The 18,863-nt window shown below is 65.7% G+C and overlaps 2 protein-coding genes across 2 annotated transcripts; one reads left to right on the top strand and one right to left on the bottom strand.

Moving 5' to 3' along the window:
• Nucleotides 1-440: 440 nt before the first annotated feature.
• LOC120763817 (collagen alpha-1(XV) chain-like) lies at nucleotides 441-5,221 on the bottom strand. The gene is made up of 18 exons (XM_040087386.1): nucleotides 5,090-5,221; nucleotides 4,555-4,917; nucleotides 4,244-4,363; nucleotides 4,113-4,166; nucleotides 3,892-3,918; nucleotides 3,544-3,645; nucleotides 3,310-3,354; nucleotides 3,059-3,140; nucleotides 2,920-2,961; nucleotides 2,778-2,805; nucleotides 2,498-2,547; nucleotides 2,279-2,413; nucleotides 2,088-2,150; nucleotides 1,893-1,961; nucleotides 1,670-1,738; nucleotides 1,317-1,511; nucleotides 1,008-1,120; nucleotides 441-887 (listed from the first exon to the last, which is right to left on the bottom strand). Exons 2-18 carry the CDS (start codon nucleotides 4,824-4,826, stop codon nucleotides 677-679), a joined length of 1,677 nt encoding a protein of 558 aa, XP_039943320.1. The 5' UTR covers nucleotides 4,827-4,917; nucleotides 5,090-5,221; the 3' UTR covers nucleotides 441-676.
• Nucleotides 5,222-9,071: 3,850 nt separating this feature from the next.
• IGFBP4 (insulin like growth factor binding protein 4) lies at nucleotides 9,072-17,804 on the top strand. The gene is made up of 4 exons (XM_040087341.1): nucleotides 9,072-9,483; nucleotides 15,213-15,367; nucleotides 15,485-15,619; nucleotides 15,898-17,804. The coding sequence occupies exons 1-4, from the start codon at nucleotides 9,111-9,113 to the stop codon at nucleotides 16,024-16,026; spliced, it is 792 nt and encodes a 263-aa protein (XP_039943275.1). The 5' UTR covers nucleotides 9,072-9,110; the 3' UTR covers nucleotides 16,027-17,804.
• The last annotated feature ends 1,059 nt before the right edge of the window (nucleotides 17,805-18,863 follow it).

Here is an 18,863-nt window from a genome sequence, read left to right as displayed (position 1 = left end):
TTGGCGCCGGGATGTACTGGGATGTACTGGGATGCACGTGCATACACTGGGAAGCCCCGAGCACACACTGGAATACATTGGACAGACCCTGTGAACGCACTGGGACCCATTGGAATGGGGCACTGGACAGGCACTGGACACGCACTGGGATATACTGGGAATCACTGGGATACTCTGGACAGGCTTTGGACACTCACTGGGATACACTGGGAAGGCCTCGGGCACCCGCAGGAATACACTGAGCAAGACCTGGTAACCCACTGGGATATACTGGAACATGCTGTGTTCTGGGACCAAAACACGGACCTCACTGCCATGGAGACCTGTGCCAGGGTCCCCTCCCAGTTGCTGCCAATCCCAATGGGACTGGAGCCCATTCCCAGCCCCTGTTCCCATTCCCGGGTGTTTCCCCCCAGAACAAAGCATGGTGACATAAAAACCAACATTTTTGTGTCTTTATTTCTGGGTGGTGACCCTGTTGGCTCCAGTGTGGGTGGGAGGCTGCAGGCACAGCCTGGCATTGCCCCATGGCACAGGGGCACAGCCTGGCTGCGGAGCCCGTGTCCCCTCAGCGCTCCAGCACAGCTCTGACACCACCCATGGTGCTCCCAAGGACATTCCCCAGCCACTCAGGACTGGGGGAACGCCTGGAGCGCGTGGTCAGGTGTCAGCATTGTCACCACATGTGCCGGTAAGGAAAAGCCACCTCGACGCAGAGCACGGCCAGCGGTGTGGAGCAGTTGCGCCGGTGCCCGGCCAGCAGTCGGCCCTCGCCCAGGGCAGCGGCCATGCCCTCGGCCGTGCCAGAGCTGCGCCAGCCCTGGCAGTCCCACCGGCGGGCATGGCCACCCCGCGGCGTGGAGCCGTGCCACGCTAGCCGCTGGGGCCTGTGGGTGGGGATGAGGTGAGAGGGGCTGGGGGCACCCTGGGGCACCCCCGCAGGGAGGGACCCGAGCACAGACCCCCCCCACTCCAGCTCCCGCGCAGGACCCTGCGTCCGGACTCACCACAGGGGGTCCGTCAGGACGTTGCGCCCATTGAAGGAGTAGATGGGTCCCCGCAGGGCAGCGCCAGACTGACCCCCAAAGAGGGAGCTCCAGGACTTGGCCAGCAGCTGCCCCTGTGGGGACAATCCGTGGCGCTGAGCCAGGGGAATGCCACTGTCCCCACCATGTGTGGGCAATAACATCCTCTCACTTCTGGCAGCTCCCCAAAATCCCTGGGCACGGCGCAGGTGCAGCAGCCCCAGAGCAGGACTGGGTGGGGCTCCCTGGAGCTCATGGGGGCCCTGAGCCCCCTGGGGATGGGGTACCTGCCTTCAGGTTGATGATGGGGAGGGTCCTGTCTGTCCGCTTGACGATGGACACCAGGTGCTGGGTGGGGGCTGACAGGAAGGCCCGGAAGGTGCTGTGGAGCCCGGCCTCCTGTGACTGCCGGTAACACTGCAGGTCAGCGCCCCGGATCCCGCTCATGTCACCCGACAGGGGCACGTTGAGGGCAGCCAGGCGGAGCTGGGGGTGGCAAAGAGGAACTGAGGTCTCTGTTCCCCCCTCCCCAGAGGGTGTGAGCCCCTGACAGTGCTGGCCAGCACTGGGGGTTCCCTGGGCACCTCTCCCCCCTCTCCCATGACTGGCCACTCATCCCCACCCCGGGGCCAGGCATTGCGTACAGATGGGATCCGTGGGGCGATGGTGGTTGGCAGAATCTGGGGCAGCCCTTGTTCCTCCTCCTTTTGGATCTGCAAAAACACAGCTCAGGTCAGTCTGAGGACCCTCCCTAGACCAACACGACCCCAGGCTCTGCTCATGGTGAGCTGGCACTGCCCTGCTGGCATCCAGGCCATTCCTATGGCACGTCCCTCCCAGCATGGCCAGACCCTCAGCAGGGCTCACCAGTGATTCTGTTGGAGACTGCATGGGTGACAGCGTGTTGGGACCTCTCGGCTGCACCCTCTTCACCTCCTGGATGGAGAGTTGGAAGAAGAGAGACAGAACAGTCCTGTGAGGTCTTTCCCCTCCATCATGCAGAGGAGGGTTCCATCCCCTTACAGGGACATGAGTGGACCCTGCAGCTCCTGCACCCCTCACCTGGTACTGTGGGGTGGAGGCAGAAGGATCATCACCAGCCAAGAACGAGTTTGGATCCTCCAGCTGCTCAACGACACGAGCAGAGGGACAAGTTAGGGGCAATCCTCTCCTTCCTGGGGATCTGCTGCCCTAGTGCCAGATCCAGCCCTGGATCCTGCTCCCCCAGCCCTGCAATGGACCCCAGACCCTACCAGGAGGCGGCTCCAGCCGGTGGGGGTCCGGAGGAAGGCGTTGCTCCCTTCCCGCACATAGACCAAGCTCCCCTCGGGCACAGCACTGCTCGCCTTCACCATCAGCTCCTTGGACTTGAAAACCCACGTCTGGCGCTGGGGGGATGCAGAGGGTGAGGGTCCTGCTCTGCGCTACGGGGCAGCTGGGGGGGTTTGCCCGGAGCCGCAGCCTGGACGCACCCGGAGATCAGCGCCGGAGTCCGACGGCTCTGTCTGAGGGACGCCGGCATCTGGAGAGCCCAGAGATGGTGAGGGGTCACAAGGTGTCCCAGCATAGGGCCTGGATGCTCCCATGGGAACTGGCCCCACAGGGATGCGGTAGGAGTGGGTGGGAGAGCCAGCAGGAGTGCCAGGGACCCGTGCTGTCATGATCCCGGTGCCCAAGGAAGGGAGGCATGACTTCAGGAAAGGTGTCTCCAAGGTGGCTGGAGCCCCCAAAACACCCGGGAAACGCCCTCACCTGATGGCCAGCTGCGGTCTGCAGATGCCTGTGAGGGCAAACAGAGCCTGTGTCTGCTGCTGGGCACAGGGAGAGGGACACCCTTCCTGGTGCACAGCGAGGGGACAGGGACGCTCTTGGGGACAGCGAGGCCGTGGCTTACCGGCTGCTTGCAGGGTGGCTGGGCATGCATGGGGTGCACCCTCTGGAAGCAAAGACAGACAGGTTTTGGGGGACCCTGGTGCTGTGCACGCTCACACGTGTGTGTGCTCTGGTGTGTGCACACCAGTGCTGGGCCTTACGTTGAGGTAGAGGAGACCTGGTGGGCCAGGGGGGCCGGGGGGGCCCAGGGGGGCCGGGGTTCCCGGGGGGACCTCGAAGACCCTGCAGTAGAGCAGTGTGGGGATTGGACTGGGCTCTTTTGGTGCTGCCTTTTAGGGGGGCAGCTATGACACCCAACGGATGTCCCTCGTGCTTCCCACTCCTGTCCCCTCCCAGGGATGAATGTCCCTGGCTGGGGAAGCACAGACACCAGCCAGGCAGGGACTCTCACATGGGGGATGATGGCTCCGTAAATCTCCGGTTCCTCTTTGCCATCCTGCAAAGGAAGAGGGAGAAGAAACAGATTGAGCTCCGCCCTCCGAACCTCCATCCTCCCTCTCCGTATTTTCCATTCTTCCCCTCTCCTTCCTCCACCCCATCTGGGGCTATGGGTGCTGTGGGGTTGCCGGTGGGGTGAACCCTGTTCCCCAGGCTGGGCTGGGGTCCCCTTACCCTGGCCACTCACCGTCTGGTACCGGCTGATGGACCCCCAGGAGCCGGGCTGGCTGCCAGTGCCAGGGAAGGGGAGGTGGCCCGGTTTGCACCCGTGTTCCCCGTAGCAGCACCCCTGGGTGAGCGCAGAGAGAGGCAGGGTTAGAGCCTGTGCTGTGGGGGTGGGGATGGGGTGTGCTGGGGAGGTTTTTGGGTGGCACAGGTGTGCATGTGCCACGGTGTCCCTCATCCCCCAGCCTGTGCCCCGTGCCCCGGTGTGAGGTGAAAAGTGTTGGGGGAGCAAAGGCAGCACGGAGGGCTCAGGGGTGGGGATGGGACCCCTCAGCCAGCTTCTCCCACACTGCTGCTCGTGGTTACAAACCGGCTCTCCAGGGTCGCCCTTTTCTCCCTGGAAGAGAAGCAAGAGATGCTGTCAGTGCCCAGCTCTGGGAGTTCCCAGGCCTCCCAAGCCCCCCAGGCAGTGCTGTGCCTCCCAACCAGGGTACCACCCACCATGGAGCTGGGTGGTCAGGGTGCCATGGCCAGTGCTGTGCCCGTGCCCCCGCCCAGGACCCCTGCCCATGGTGCCACTGCCCAGCTCACCTTGGGGCCCGGCTGCACGGCCAATCCACGGTGTCCAGCGTGGCGTGAGTCGCACTGCAGAGAGAGGATGTGTGGGGTGACACTGGGGTGCCCCCTCCCTAGGACCCGCAGCCCGGGAACCCTCTACTCACCCTGTAGTCTCCTGGTGGTCCTGGTGGCCCCATGGGACCGGGCATGCCCGGGGACCCCGGCTCTCCGGTCCGGCCAGGGCTCCCTGGCATGCCTGGCAGCCCATACTCGCCCTTCTCACCCTGAGGGCAGAGGGTGAGTGTGGAGTTGAGCCCCTGTGTTCCCCTGGGCCCCACAGTGGCAGGACTGGGGTGGTTCCAGGGCAGCCCTAAGGCCCTCTGAGGGCTTGGTAATGGGGCTGCTCCCCCAAGGCAGGGCGGGAGGCTGGTGAGCCCAGACACCCCATCCCAGGGCCAGACTGGGACTCCCTTACCTTTGGTCCTGGGAATCCTGGCTCCCCTCGGAGCCCTGGTTTGCCAGGGAGCGATGCAGATCCTGGGGGACCAGGGGGTCCTTCGTGCCCAGGCATCCCGGGGGGACCCTGAGGCCCTGGGAGTCCGGGTGCCCCTGGGGGTCCATCTGGCCCAGCTGAGCCTGGAGATCCTGGAAGTCCTTCAGCCCCAGGGAAACCAGGTGGCCCCATGGCTCCTGGAGGGCCTGGGGGTCCTGGCTTTCCCTCCCGCCCAGGGGCCCCCTGGGGGCCATCGTGGCCTGGGTAGCCGGGGGGTCCGGGCATGCCAGGCAGCCCGGGGGGACCCGGGGGTCCTGGGTTTCCCGCAGGGCTGGAGACTCCCAGCTGCTCGTCAGATTGGAGGGAGAGAGGAGAGAGAGCAGGGTCAGTGAGCTGCCATGTCCCATCCCCTGCCCACCCACAGGTTCGAGTCGTCCCCATCCCCACCAGTCTCGCCGGGATGGACCCTGCGGCCAGCACCGGCATCACCTCCCCTTCTCTCTGCTCCGGTGCTCACCTCGTTCTCTGATCTCTCACGGAGTGCAGCAGGCGCGGGTGGGCTCCGGGCTCCCCAGGCGCCCGGGGGTCCTGGGGGCCCCGGTGGTCCTGGAGGACCCGGAGGGCCCCGGGCACCCTGGTGGCCTGGCTGTCCTGGGCTGCCGGGCTTCCCTCTCTCCCCTAAGAATCCGGGCTGGCCTCTCTCTCCAGGGAACCCTCGGTCACCTTTCTCTCCCTGTGGGGGAAATTCAGAGCCTGGCTCCACCCTCTGGCACTTTTCTCCACTGGAGCCCATCACGGGCACCTGCTGACTCCTTCCCTGGGGCCACCTGAGTCACTTCTCAACCCAGACCCCAAAGCCAGAGTCCAAATCCTGAGCAAAAAGGGTTTTGCAGGGACAAATGACCATCAGGATTTCGCACAGCGTGTCCCTGTGGGTCCCCGCGTCCCTCTGCCCCTCGCCAGGGAGGATCAGCGCACCTTCGGGCCTGGAGGGCCGGGAGGGCCGGGGCGCACGGGGCACACACAGCCCGAGGTGTTGTGCACCTGGAGAGGGAGAGAGGGCGATGAGCCGCGGGACCGCAGCCCCGACTGACGGCTCCGACACGGGTGATCCGCGCCCACGTCTCACCTGCAGGGCGGGGTCGGTCTCCGGGGCCGACGGGACCCGCCGGGGCAGCCCCTTCGCCGTCGTCTGTGTGGAAGAGAGGAGGGGCTGAGTGCGAAATCCCTGCGCGCCATCCCAATTCCCCACTCCCTCCATCCACATCCCGTCCCGCTCTGCCAGCCCGTGTCTTCCAGCGCCCCTTGCCCGGGTGTCCATCCCATGATGTCCCAGGATGTCCCTGGATGGGCCAGGACCAGGGGTCGTGGTCCCCGGGGAGGTGTCAGGGACCAGGACCCCTCCACCACCTGAATCTGCAGGAATTCCTCTTCCACTGCGCTCCCCTCAAAGATCTCCGGGGCGGCCGTGGGTCGGTGCTGCTGGGACAGACAGGGAATACTCAGTGCGAGGCTCGGGGGGATCCTGGGGGGCAGGCGGGACCCCCTGACCCCCTGACTTCTTTCCAAGAGGGAGCTGAGAGTTGCGCTCGGGGTTGGAGCAGGGCACTGCCCAGGCTGGTGTGTGCAATCAGGGCACAGATAAGAAGAACATAGCAAGGAGCCTGGCAGCAGCTGGCGTGTTTTGGGAGGGCTGGAGGAGCAGGAGGATGGCCACTGCCCGGGGAAAAAGCACCTTGCCTCGTGTGCGCGGTGGGGCATGGCCTGACCCCTTGGCTGCCCCCCTGGAGAATTGGTCCCGGCGTTTAGGGGCTGTTGCCAGAGGGGGTTTGCTCAGCAGCACCTTCCTCACGGGCTCCACGCTGGCGTCTGCGTCTGCAGGAGCAAAGGAGCGCTGGGACGGGAGGTGGCAGGGCTGGAGGGGGAGCAGGGTGGGAGGGGAGCCCAGTTCCCAGCACCTGCCGGGGCCGCAGCAGTGCCACCAGCAGCCCTAGACCCTGGCACCCCACACATCACCCTCCACGTGCCCCCTCCACGCTGAGGTGCAGGAATTCAGGGTGCTGGGGAAGCCATGTCCCCATCCCACCGTGCCTACCTTCTTCCTCATCCAGGGCGGGGGGCATGGGGCTGGTGCCTGGATCCGGGGTGGTGTCCTCCGAGCCCAGGGAAAACCACTGGGCCGTGGCAGGGTGCAGGCACCCGGCCAGCACCCATGCGACGCAGAGGGTGCGGAGGAGTCGCAGGACACTGCCGGAGCCCATTCCGCTGCCTCGGGGCCCGGCTGCCCAGGATGGGGGTCCTTGGCTCATCCCACTCTCCCGCGCCGTCTGGTCCCGCGGCCCCGGCACGGCGCCCGCTGTTATCGGCGGCCCCGACACGCCCCTTGCCCGCCCCTCGCCCGCACCCCACGGACCGCATCCGGCGGGTGCTGAGCACCCACGCAGCCGGGACACCGTCTGTGCTGCCAGCACAGGGAGAGGAGGGCAGTGGGAACCACAGGAAGGGAGCCAGGGCCGGGAGGAGATGCCAGAATGGATGCGAGGGAGGGCTGGGGAGGAGAAGCTGCCTGGAAATGGGGAATAATTCCAGTGGAGGAGTGAGCTGGCTGAGAGCAGGGGGCATTGGCTGCAGGTCTGTCCTGCTGCTGGTGTCTGGAGGCAGGAGGTGTTGGGGTCCTGCAGCGCCTGTGCAGGCACCATGTCCCAGAGTAGGTTCAAAGGGCCTGGGGTCTCACTGGTCTCATCAGAGCCACCCTCAGCCGGGGGGCTACAGCCCTCGCTGACCCCCAGCCCCCTCCTGCTGGCCTGCAGCCTCTCCCCAGGGCTGGGGCAGCTCCAGACCCTGCTGGGGTGTGTGGCTGAGGGGCAGCAGCCAGTTTGGGCCCCCACAACCTCGGGAGTGCTGCAGAGCCCGTCGTTAAGGACTGGCAGCACAGGGGTGTCCCAGGCAAGGACCTGGGCTACATCGAGCACCGAGCAGCAGCACTGAGCAGCTGCCTGGCCTCAGAGCTCTGCTTGGGGTGGGGGCAGCACAACTGTGGGGGGCACCAGCCCAGCCCCACTCCGTTTCCCAGGATGGTGCTGGGACAGGGACCTGGAGGAGCAGTGCCTGGGCAGAGGTGAGGGAACACTGCCCTCCCCTGCGCCGCCTCTGCCCGCAGACACAACAGTCTCCCTGGTGGGCACTCAGTGCTGCCAAGGCCTGATAAGGTGCCACAGCCCGAGCGGGGCTGGGCACCTGTTTGGGTTTGGTCTCTGCTGGGACACTGAGTCAAGGCTGGTGCCTTCTGTCCCAGTCATGGCCACAGTGCAGCAGCGCCTGGCAGGACGGTCTCAGAGCAGTGTTGTGTGATGATACTTTGTGGGGCCTGGGGGCTGTGGGGGACATAGACCCCATTTGCCCCTGTTTTGTCTGCACTTGGTGATGCCCAACTCACCTGCACGGGAGAGAGAAGATGGTCTTGAGAGCCCTGGTGGCAATGCCACCAGTGCTGTCACTCAAACCTCAAAATGCCAGTTTAAGCACTGGATGTACTCAGCCATGAGATGAGTTCGGGGTTCTCAGCCCCGACATGGCAGGCAGCTCTGCTCCTCTTGTCCCACCCACGGCAGTGACCCGCACACCAGGGCCCTCCTGCCGTATCCCAGACACCCGTGCTGTGCCCAGGACCCCGCTGTGGTGCCCACAACTCCCCTGCCACATCCAGACAGGACCCTCCAGAAGCCCCAAACCCGATGCTGACTGAGACGGCCCAGGGCGCAGCTCGGGGGTCACCAACCTCGGGTGACGCTCGGGGACTGTCCCCAGGGCACGGGGCATCTCCCGGGCTCCCGCTCTCTCCCGGTGCTGCGGGGACTGGCGGTGCCGGGGTCTCGGGAGGCAGCCGGGGCTTCCGCCCGCTCCCGCTTTTCCCGAGTAGCCACTAGGTGCCGGCAGCCTTCAGCCTATGCCGGGCTGTGCGGGGCGGGGGGCGCGGGGGGCGCGGGTGCGGAACCGGGGGCAGGTGGGCTCGAGGAGCCGGCGGGGCCGCCCCGGGCCGTCCCGGACAGGCCGGGCCCGAGCCGCACGGGATGCTCCGTTGTCAGCAGCACTTTTCCTCCCCCGGGCCCCCCACGCCCGGAGCCCACCCCGGGGGTCTTGGCCGCATTCCCCTCGCTGCAGCTCCGCACCGTGTGTCCCCCGTTCATCCCGGTTGCTCTCGGGACGGAGCAGGGGTCGAGCAGGCGGGTGATCGGGGTGGGTGGCGCGGGGCCGGGGGCTCCGGGCCGGCTCTCCGCGCTGCCCCGCGCCGGGGCTGCCCCGCCGGCGGCTCCGCTGCCGAAGCCTCCGCCGGTGCCGGTGCCGGTGTGGCCGCCGCCGGGGGGAGCGGCGCTGCCCGGTGGGTTCCCGGTGGCGACGGGGGCGGCCCCGCCGGTGGCCCCGGTGGCGGCGGCGGGAGGTGTGGCCAGGGGCCGCATAAAGCCGCATAAAGCCGCCGCCGCCGCCCCGCGCCCGCCGCCAGCCGAGCGCCGCGGAGCGGGGGCCGGAGCGGGGCCGCCATGCGCCCGGGGCCGGGGCTGCCGGGGCTGCCGGTGCTGCCGGTGGTGCTGGCGCTGCTGGCGGCGGCGGCGCGGCCGGGCAGAGGCGAGGAGGCGATCCAGTGCCCGCCGTGCTCGGAGGAGCGGCTGGCGCGGTGCAAGGCTCCGCAGGGCTGCGCGGAGCTGGTGCGGGAGCCGGGCTGCGGGTGCTGCGCGACCTGCGCGCTGCCCCGCGGCACCGCCTGCGGCGTCTACACCGCTCGCTGCGGCGCGGGGCTGCGCTGCTACCCACCCCGCGGCGAGCCCCGGCCCCTCCGCACCCTCATGCACGGCCAGGGCATCTGCACAGACCTGGCCGACGTCGAGGCCATCCAGGAGAGCCTCCAGCCCCCAGGTGAGGCGGCGGAGGGGCGGCAGAGGGTGGGTGCCCAGGGTGGGTGCCCAGGGTGGGTGCCCAGGGTGGGTGCCTGGGGGTCCTTGTCCCTCACAGGGGCAGTGACGTAACCCGTGTTGGCACCGACCCACTCCCCGCTCACTCGGCAAGAGCTGTGGCCCCAGGATTGGATTCATCGGGGACCTTCCCGTGCTTGGAGCTGATAAAAATGATGAAGAGTGACTTTCACACGGATAGATTGTGACAGGGCAAGGGGAAGGATTTTAAACTGAAAAGGGAAGATTAGATTAGACGTTAGGAGGGAATTCCTCCCCGTGAGGGTGGTGAGGCTCTGGCACAGGTTGCCCAGAATATTTCTGGATGCCCCATCCCTAGAAGTGTTCAAGGCCAGGTGAGATGAGGTTTGGAGCAACCTCGTCTGGTGGAAGGTGTCCCTGCCCATGGCAGGAGGGTGGAACTGCGTGGTCTTCAAGGTCCCTTCCAGCCCCAAAATTTCCATGACTCTAAGAGGCAGGATGGGATGGGACAGCACAGGATGGGAGTGCAGGAAGCATGTTCCAGGGAGGGAGCAGAGATAGGCTGCAGAGGACCCGGTACAAGTGGCTCACAATTGTGCCATCCTTACCCACCGTGGGCACACCAGTGTCACAGCCACGTGGGCTGGAGAGGAGAACCTTCACCTGCTGTGCCCTGGCTGCAACGTGTCCCTGGACCGTGGGACAGCCCAGTGTCCCTCGAGCACCTGCAGCCCTTGGGGACACATCCCAGCTGCCAGGGGAGCTCCTGTTGCGCAGTGACCCCCGTGCTGCCGCTTCCCTGGGATGCTGCCAGCAGATCTGGCTGCACCGCGGGAGGAAACAGGAAAGAGGCCATGGGGCACCTGCTTTCCTCCAGGTGCTGTGTGGGAGCTGCGTGTGTCCGTGCTGGATGGGGCAGTGAGGTGCAGGCAGGGCCAGGCCGGAGGAGCTGCTGCCGGTGTGCTCCGTCTGCCTTGCAGGTGGTGATCGTGGCCCTCTGCCACGCCCCTGGTGCTCGGGCAGGATCTGGGGTCTGACAGGGGAGCCGGCAGCGGGAACCCACCCCAGAGCTGGGCAAGTGGTACCGAGGGAAGGAAGCTGCTCCCAGGGAATGAGTGTGGGGTCCTGGTCCATTGGTGGTCTCCCTTTCCCGTCCTGCAGGCTGTGACCAGGACCGTGTCCCCTGAACCTGGGGACACCCCAGAACAATTTACAGGCTGGTCTGGCTTGGCTCTGGGTCCCTACGTGGGGAGCTCCCTGAGGGGCAGAAGAGGCTGGAGCAATGTTCCTCCCTGCCCATTCGAGGGGCTGGATCCCAGTTCCAATCCCTCCTTGCACGTCTGATCCACGGCAGCTCCTCTGGTGTCCCTGCTGTGATGAGTGCCGTTCGTGGACAGGCCCCTCTAGCCACCCCCCTGCAGGGGCAGGAGCTGGCTGGGAGTGCTTGGAGCCCCCCTGTCCTGCCCGTCTGTCCTCATCCCACATCCTGCAGGAGCTGTCTGGGCTCCCTGGCCCGGGGCTGCGCCGTTCTGCCAAGCCCTGTTGGTTTTGGCCGTGCCCCGTGTAACGCAACATTTTTTCCCAGAGCCTTTAGGAAACAGGCTCGCATTTTTTCCCTTCCTTCCCGCGGTGTTTTGGCTTGGCTGGGGATGGGCGGGTGGCTGTGGGAGCCGGGTCGCCCGCCGGGCACTGCGCTGGCCAGCGGCATCGCAGGCAGCAGGATGGGCGAGCAGGAGCCCCCGTGTCCCGGACAGTCAGGATGTGGGCAGGGCACCCACAGCAAACCGCTCGCTGCAGTCCCAGCAGTACATCCCCCCGTGGGTCCCTGCCCTGTTCCACAGCCCGGGGACAGTGGGAGTGAGGGGCTGGGGGCTCCCTGGCTCCCACACAGCCCTGCCTGGCACGGCGAGGGCGCCCTGGCACGGCCAGTGCCTCTGATGCGTCCCCTGGGGATCAGCAGAAGGGAAGGAAATGCCTGTTCAGGGGCAGGGGCGCACGGAGCAGGTGCCCCCGGCTGTGCCCGGGGCCGAGCGGGTGCCGGCGGCTGGGAAGCGGTTAACGCGCAGCTCGTACAGTAAACACTTTGTCTGGGGGCTCTGTCCGGGGGGCTCCGCATTCCAGGGAAGAGGCTGGGATCAGGGGGCTGGGCTGAGCCTGGGCTTTCTGAACAGTTGGACATGGCTCCCGGCTCTACAGCCAGGAAGAGCCTCTCTGCTCACCTGGGACCTGTGGCACCCGCGGGACTCTTAGGAAGTGAGGGAGCTGCTCACCTGACTCGAGACCGTCTTCCATGGCAGCGGGTCTGGGCACCTTGTGCTGGACCCTGTCCCTGCCCCCCGCTCCCAGCTCAGGGCTGGCTTTGGGATCTCGCTCCTCGGCAGGAGCGCTGTGCTGGGGCCGGCTCCAGAATGTCCCAGCCGTGGCTTTCCGTCACAGCCGGCGGCTGCTGGTGGCTGAGCCCGTGTGTGGCAGCCAGGAGGAGGTGAGGACATATTCCCCAGCACACATGATGAGTGATTTAGTGTTGGATAAATGATTATGTCTGGGAAAACCTGGCCCATGGGAGCTGCGTTCATCCCGTGTGGTCTCTGTAAGATGGGACAGACCCTGGTTCCTTTCTGTGTGCAGGAGGAACGGCGGTGGCACAGTGCACAGCAGGGAGGACAGGCTGGGTTCCACCTGGCACGGCTCAGCCGTGTGCCAGCCATCCCCTGGGGTGGGGCCTCATCTGTGCTTGGGTTTCTCCAGGCTGGGTGCTGCTCCTGGCAAGGTTCTGGTCCCTCTGGGGGACCACCTACATCAGCATCCCTCACTCCCTCTCCTGCATCCTGACCTCCCCTCCTTCCGTTCCCACACTGGGCACGGAGGTGGGAGGTGCTCAGCTGTGTTTGACCACGCCGGTGTGTCATGGGATGGGCATGGGCCAAGCTCCCAGCTGGCATCCCAGGCCAAGGGGCAGTAGGTGCCTGGTGCCTGCACCCCTGCCACCCCCATCCCCGGCTCCCCACCTTCTGCCAGAGCCAGCACTTGGCAAAGAGAGCACGACCCTCCCAGTGCCAAGTCGGGATGCCAAGAGCCAGCACTGCCACCGTCCTGCCAGGACCACCCACAGGTGACACTGGGGGTGCTGGACAGGGACATGGAGCGTGCTGGGGCTCGCTGTGGCTCTTGCCATGTTGGCCACAGACACGTGGACGTCCCTTCTGCCCTTTGAGGTCCTTCGTGCTGGGGCTGGTGGCGCTGGGGGGAGCGGGGCTGGAGCTGTGGGGGTCAGTGACACTTGTCTGTCCCCGTGGACACACACACGAGGTCCCAGGGCTTTGCTGGCTGCCCCAGGCTCTGCTCCCACGGGATCCGCGCGGTGGAGCCGGAGCCCTTCACCGCTCCCTCGGGCTCAGCGCTGTGAATCACAAGCTCGGCACGTGACCAACCTCATTTGCAGCTCCCGTTAATTGAAGGCGATGCTGAATGACTCGTTTGTGTCCCCTGCCCACAGGCCGGGCAGGAATCCTCCTCCTCCCGGGACAGGCAACTGTTCTATGTGTCCGGCGAGGGCAGCACCCCCTCTCAATCCCCCTGGCAACCACTTCCATCCCAAAGTGAGCAGGGAGGCTTTCCTCGGCCAAATCGGGACTCCCCTTACCCTCCATCCCTCCGGGGTGGCGGTGCCCACGCACGGGTGGCACCAGGGCAGCGTGGGGCGTGGCAGCTCCGGGCTCCGCGCGCGTCGCCTTTTCCCAAATCTTTGTGCCGAGGCTGAGTTTTCTGATCCGGTCGGATTTCCAGGGAGGGGGAGAGGCTCCCTCCGCTGCTGTGTGTCGCTCAGCAGGGGGACAGCAACCCCAAGGACAGCGGGGGAAGGATGCTGGAGCTGCCGTGAGAGCCGGGGACCGAGGGTCCCGAGCGCTGTCAGGAGCTGCCTCGCCGCCCGGAGGCACCGGCGCTTCATGTGACCTTATGAAAATGTTATTGGCATCTGGTTTTATTTAAGCTGGGAGATTTGATGCTCTGGAGGCGGCTGGCGGGGGGAGGAGGGCGGGTTTGGCTGTGCCGGCGGTCGGTGAGGGCTTCCCCTGCGGGGGCAGCGCCGGTGCCTCCCGGTGCTGCCTTTCCATGGCGTGGGAGCAGCGCTTGGAGGTGCCGGAATTTTGGCGTGGCTGTCTCCAGCGGTGCCAAATCTGCCCAGCTCTTCCTGTGTGTCTCCCCACAGGGGTACAGGGGAGGGAAGGAGCATCCCTGCCAGAGCCCCCGAGCCCCCGGCGGGGCTCTGCCACCAGCGCGTTGCGCCACAGCCTCGTGGCCGGTGCCGCCGGGGCTGGCGCTGGCACCGCTCCGTGCAGGGTCCCTGAGACTTTGGGTTTGTGTTTCAAATTTCAAGGGCATGAGCTATTTCCTGGAAAAAAAAAAAAAAAAAAAAAAAAAAAGGACAGATTAAGCAAAAAGCAAATAACACCCACGAGGGAGGGGGCTTTAATTGGGGCTTCACTCTGGACTTTAACCGGGCCCCCAGGAGCTGGGCCAGGAGCCCTGCGCTGCAAGGGAGCGTGGTGAGAGATGCCGGTGGGAGATCAGGGCCGGGATGCCGCGGGGGTACAGTGGGCAGGAAGCTGTGGCTCCGACCCCTCTGCCTGCCTGTGGGACGGGCCGGTGCCAGGCGCCACCCAGCAGCCCCTGTCCTGGCACGGTGAGCCCCTGGGTGTGACCCCCGACAGTCACCACCCCCCGCCTGGTTTGGGAAGGTTTTTCCCTGCTGCCAGCTGCAGTATTGATTGGTTTAAGCCCAACCCCGCGATAACCTCAGCCACTTCCCTGCGCAGCCCGGGTGGACCGGGGTGCCCGCAGACCGGGGCAAAACGCAGCTCGGGCTGTGCCTGACAGAGCTCTGAGCGCAGGCGGAACCCTGGCTTCTGGGGTGTCCCCCCTCCACGGAGTCTTCACGGGCCCCAAACCAAAGGAACCGGCAGCTTTTTAAAACTAAAGTCACGCCGAGCACTCATCTCATGACGCTCTGTCCAGCTGCCAACATCTGGGCCGGCAGCTTGGCTGCGCTCCTGGTGCAGGCGGGGATGCCAAGCACCGCCTTTTGGGATTGGCCCCGCGGGAGATTAACTTTCTTATTCCAGGAATTTTCTTCTTTCATGTCTTGGCGGGGGCCGTGCCCCGCAGCAGAGCACGGCTCCACTCCCGGCCCGGGCCTGGCGGGGGCTCAGCACCGCCCCGGTGCCCCCACTGCCCCTGCAGCTCCTCAGAGGCAGATTTTGGGGGGCACCAGGGACATCTTGGGGCTCGTTGTCTCTGTGTCCCACGCCCGTAGCTCCAGTGCTGTGGGTGAGCACCCGCTGCCTGGTGACGTGTGGCTGGCAAGGCCACAGCCAGACCCAGCACGCTGGAGCCGCTGCCCAGCGCTCGCAGCATGCATTTGTGACCCTACAATAACACACACACGGCAACAAGTGGTTAGTCGTGGATGAGTAGGAAGAACTCCCAGGAGCCTTTCCCAGTGCTGCAGGGAGCTCAGCCCAGTGCAGTGGCAGGGGCAGGATGGACCCAGGGCTGTGGATGATGCCCGTGGTGATGTGAGGCCTGCCAGAAACCACTGCACGTCATTCCTCGGGGTGCAAGTGGCACTGTGGAGACTGCGGCACCGTGGTGGCTCTGCCAACCCCGGGGCTGCCCCGTGGCACTGAGCTCCCTTGGTCTGTGTCTCTGCAGAGAAGGAGGAGATCGACCACCCCAACAACAGCTTCAGCCCCTGCAGCATCCACGACCGCAAGTGCCTGCAGAAGCAGCAGGCCAAGAGGGTCAACAACGGCAACAAGATGCGTAACAGCGGGAGCCCTCACCACCGCGAGGACACGCGGGTCATGGTGAGCGCCAGGAGGGCCGGGGAGAGCAGGGTGGGTGCTCCAGGGCCGGGGTCCTGGGGCTCTGGGCCAGGAGCATGCACCAGCCCTGCGCTCAGCTCAGCCCCTCCCTTTCCCCAGGCGCAGGGCTCGTGCCAGAGCGAGCTGCACCGGGCGCTGGAGCGGCTGGCGGCCTCGCAGACCCGCACGCACGAGGACCTGTACGTCATCCCCATCCCCAACTGCGACCGCAACGGCAACTTCCACCCCAAGCAGGTAGGACGGGCTCTGCCCCACCACAGGGCACTGGGGGGGCATTCTGTAGAGCCAGGGTGAGGCTGGGAGGGGGACACTGACGGAGGGGACAGTGACAAGGCACAGCAGAGCCCGCCCGGCTCCTGGCTTTGGTGGGAATTACCCTTTGGATGCTGGGGGCCCTTTACAAAAGCCCCAGGTGGGATGGGGGTGGTAAAGCCCCCGTGAGAGCTCCTGGCTGCCGTGGGGTTGGCCATGAGCTCCGTGCTGGGTGTCCTTGACCGACCCCATCCCCGCAGTGTCACCCGGCGCTGGACGGGCAGCGGGGCAAGTGCTGGTGCGTGGACCGCAAGACGGGGGTGAAGCTGCCGGGCTTCCTGGAGCTGAAGGGCGACTTGGACTGTCACCAGCTGGCGGACAGCATGTGAGCGCCACCGTGCAGGGCCAGGACCCCCGCCGGGGCTGCCCAGGAGAGAAGGAGAGGGGACGTGACTGCTGAGCAGCGCCCCGGTGCCCGGGATGCGCCTCGGATCGCGCCGTGCCCTGCGCCGCGGGCTGCCCACGGCACCGCCGGCCGCGCCATGACCACTATCAGCCGCTGCCGGGGGTCCCGGCACCTCCATCCCACACGGACACAGCTTGGACGATGCTGCCTTGGGGCTGGGGCCGGGCTGCCGGGGTGGAGTGGGTGGGGGGCGCCCTTGCTGCTGCTGCCGCTGCCCCGTGGGTACCCCCGGTTTTCAGCCCGGCCCCGCAGGGAACCTCGCACACCTGGCGCCTCGGGGGGCGCGGTGGCAGCATGGCGTTTGCAGCTCGGTGCCCCCCGTGCCAGGCCTCTGCCGGGGCAGCAGCAGAAGTGCCTCGTCCTGCCCTCCCTGGTTGGGAGAGGCTGCCCGGGCAAGGACTGGGGGACTGGAGAGATCCCCCCGCCTGCATCCCACCCCGAGTGTGTGTGTGTGAAGGGCAGTGTGGCTGCACAGAGCAATGAGAGATCTTCCCCCTCCCTGCTGCAGCCCCACAGCCCGGGACCTCCTCCCCTCTGCCCAGCCCCATCCCACTCCCTGTGCAGGGACAAAGCCCCCCATCCATCCTGCCTCCCCCTCCTCCATCCAGGGCTGAGGGGTCGGGATCTCCAGGCAAGCAACATTGAGGGGAGGGTGAAGGGGTGAGGGATGCCCTGGAAACACATCCCAGGGGGAAGAGCTGCTTCTGGTTTGAGTATTTTTTTCTTTCCTCTCCAAATTTTTTTTTAGTGTTTAAAAAATGTTGGTGGTGGGATTTAGTAAGTGACTGTGTGACCCCGAGGCTGGAATTCTCCATCCCCCCAGGGACCAGAGTCTTCTCTTCTTGACCAATGTGACAAAACTGGGATGGGTTCTGGAATGTCTCCAGTGATGAGATCTGCAGATTTCACCAGCACAACGTTTCTCAGCTGAGAAATTGTCACTGATTTTTACCTGTTTTTTTCTTCAAGCTGGGATGGAAATTTTTCACATAAAAATGCCATGGAAAGTGTGCCAAAGGCAGAGAGGACTTCCCCAATCCCCTCCTGACCCACCCTCAGTCTCCATGGCCTCAGTGGTAGGTTTTGGTTTTCCGTGTGGATTTGTCCTGTCCAAGACCCCCGATGGGAACGAAGCGTTTCAGTTTTAGTGAAACACCCTCTGCCCTCCCGATCGCCCGCCTGCCCTGGCTGCCCGTGGCCCTGCTCACACACAGCTTCTAAACCGAGTCAAGTCTGTCCTCGATGGGGAGGGGGGTCCCTGTCCCTGCCGCCCCTCAGAGCCCCCGCACCAAGGAAGGGATTCCCGGGGCCAGCGCCAGTGCCAGTCCCCCGCGGCAGCACCGCAGCAGGACACAGCCGGCCTGGTGACCTCGGCCGCTCCCCGTGCGCACCAGGGCGGCTCCAGCTGGGCCTTTCCTGGTTCGGGGGTTCCTGGCAGTGCCGATGCACCGGGGCACGTCCTGTGTCCCGCTCCGAGGGCTCCAAGCGTTTCCCAGCGTCTCTCCTGTAGTTTAGGGCTGTATTTACACATGACCATGTACCAGTGTCCCCCAGCGCGTCCCCTGGCACCCAAGGGGTCCCCGTCTGTCCCCCCCGGGCCAAGCCCGTCCCATCAGATTCCCGTGTAGCACCGACCTTTTACAGTACACTTGAACCTTTGTATCCTCAAAAAAGGTAATTACTGTATTTAATTTCCCGTTATTTGACGTGTTTCTATCGAGTGTGTTTTACCTTTCATGGCTCTAAGTTATGGGAGAGGAGGGAGGCCGAGCAGGAGCGAGGGGGCTGTGGGATCCCGCTGGGGTGGGGACGGGCGCTGGTCACCACCTTTGCCCAAGGATCTGGTCTCCTGGTCCTGCATTGAGTTTGGGGTTCCCCAGAAACCCAGGAGCTCACGAGCCTCTGGAAGAACTTCGCCGAGCAGGGATGGGGAGGGAAACAAACGATTTCTTGCTTCCTTGTGACTCCCAGCTCAGTGTCTCTGCCGGGACGATCGGCACACAGCACCACGGGGCCGGAGACGGCGCCAGGCTGGGGAGGGGACCCTGGACCGGCTTCAAAGTTCAGGGGCGGACAGGGACAGGCACCGGCTGCTCCAGGGACACGGGCTCGTGGCCAGGCACTGCCGACGGCCTTGAGGAGCCGCAGCCCGAGGCACATGTGCCTGCTGGTGCCAGGGAGCTCCGGGCATCTCCAGCCCCGCTCGGTGTTTTGGGAGGGCGTCAGGATGCAGATGGGAGATGCCCAGGCACAGGAATTACGACAGCCGCACACTTCCCGGTCACGGCTTGGCTCTCTCCCAGTGTCTGCAGGCAGTGCTGCCCGGGGTCAGGGCTCAGGAGTTCACAGAGTCCCTGTTTGGTGGCTCCCGGGGCCGGCAGTGCCATCCGGGGCTGGCGCCAGCCCGGTGCTCTGGTTACCGGAGCCGGGCGGTGCTCGGTGCTGGCGTTGTGCAAACGGCGCCGGGATGGGGCCGGAGGCGGCCGCAGCTGATTCAGGCAGCCCAGAAATCTGCTGGCACGGCAGATCAGCCACCGGAGCCGGGCCAACGCCAGCGCTCCTGGAGCCCCGTGCCCCGGCCCTGTGCTGATGGATACCGGGGCTGGCCAGGCTCGGGGGGCAGCACGACCCCGCAAAGCACCGTGTGGAGCCAAAGCCTTTGTCTGTCCCCGTTCCCAGCTGCTGATCCCGACCAGCAACACGATAACCACAACAGAGTCCAGCCCTGGGGGTCCCAGGCCTGCCCCAGGGTCTGAGGGC

This window comes from Hirundo rustica, chromosome 27, assembly GCF_015227805.2.
Source record: "Hirundo rustica isolate bHirRus1 chromosome 27, bHirRus1.pri.v3, whole genome shotgun sequence".
Lineage (NCBI taxonomy): Eukaryota > Metazoa > Chordata > Aves > Passeriformes > Hirundinidae > Hirundo > Hirundo rustica.
This window is presented reverse-complemented; position numbering and strand designations above follow the sequence as displayed.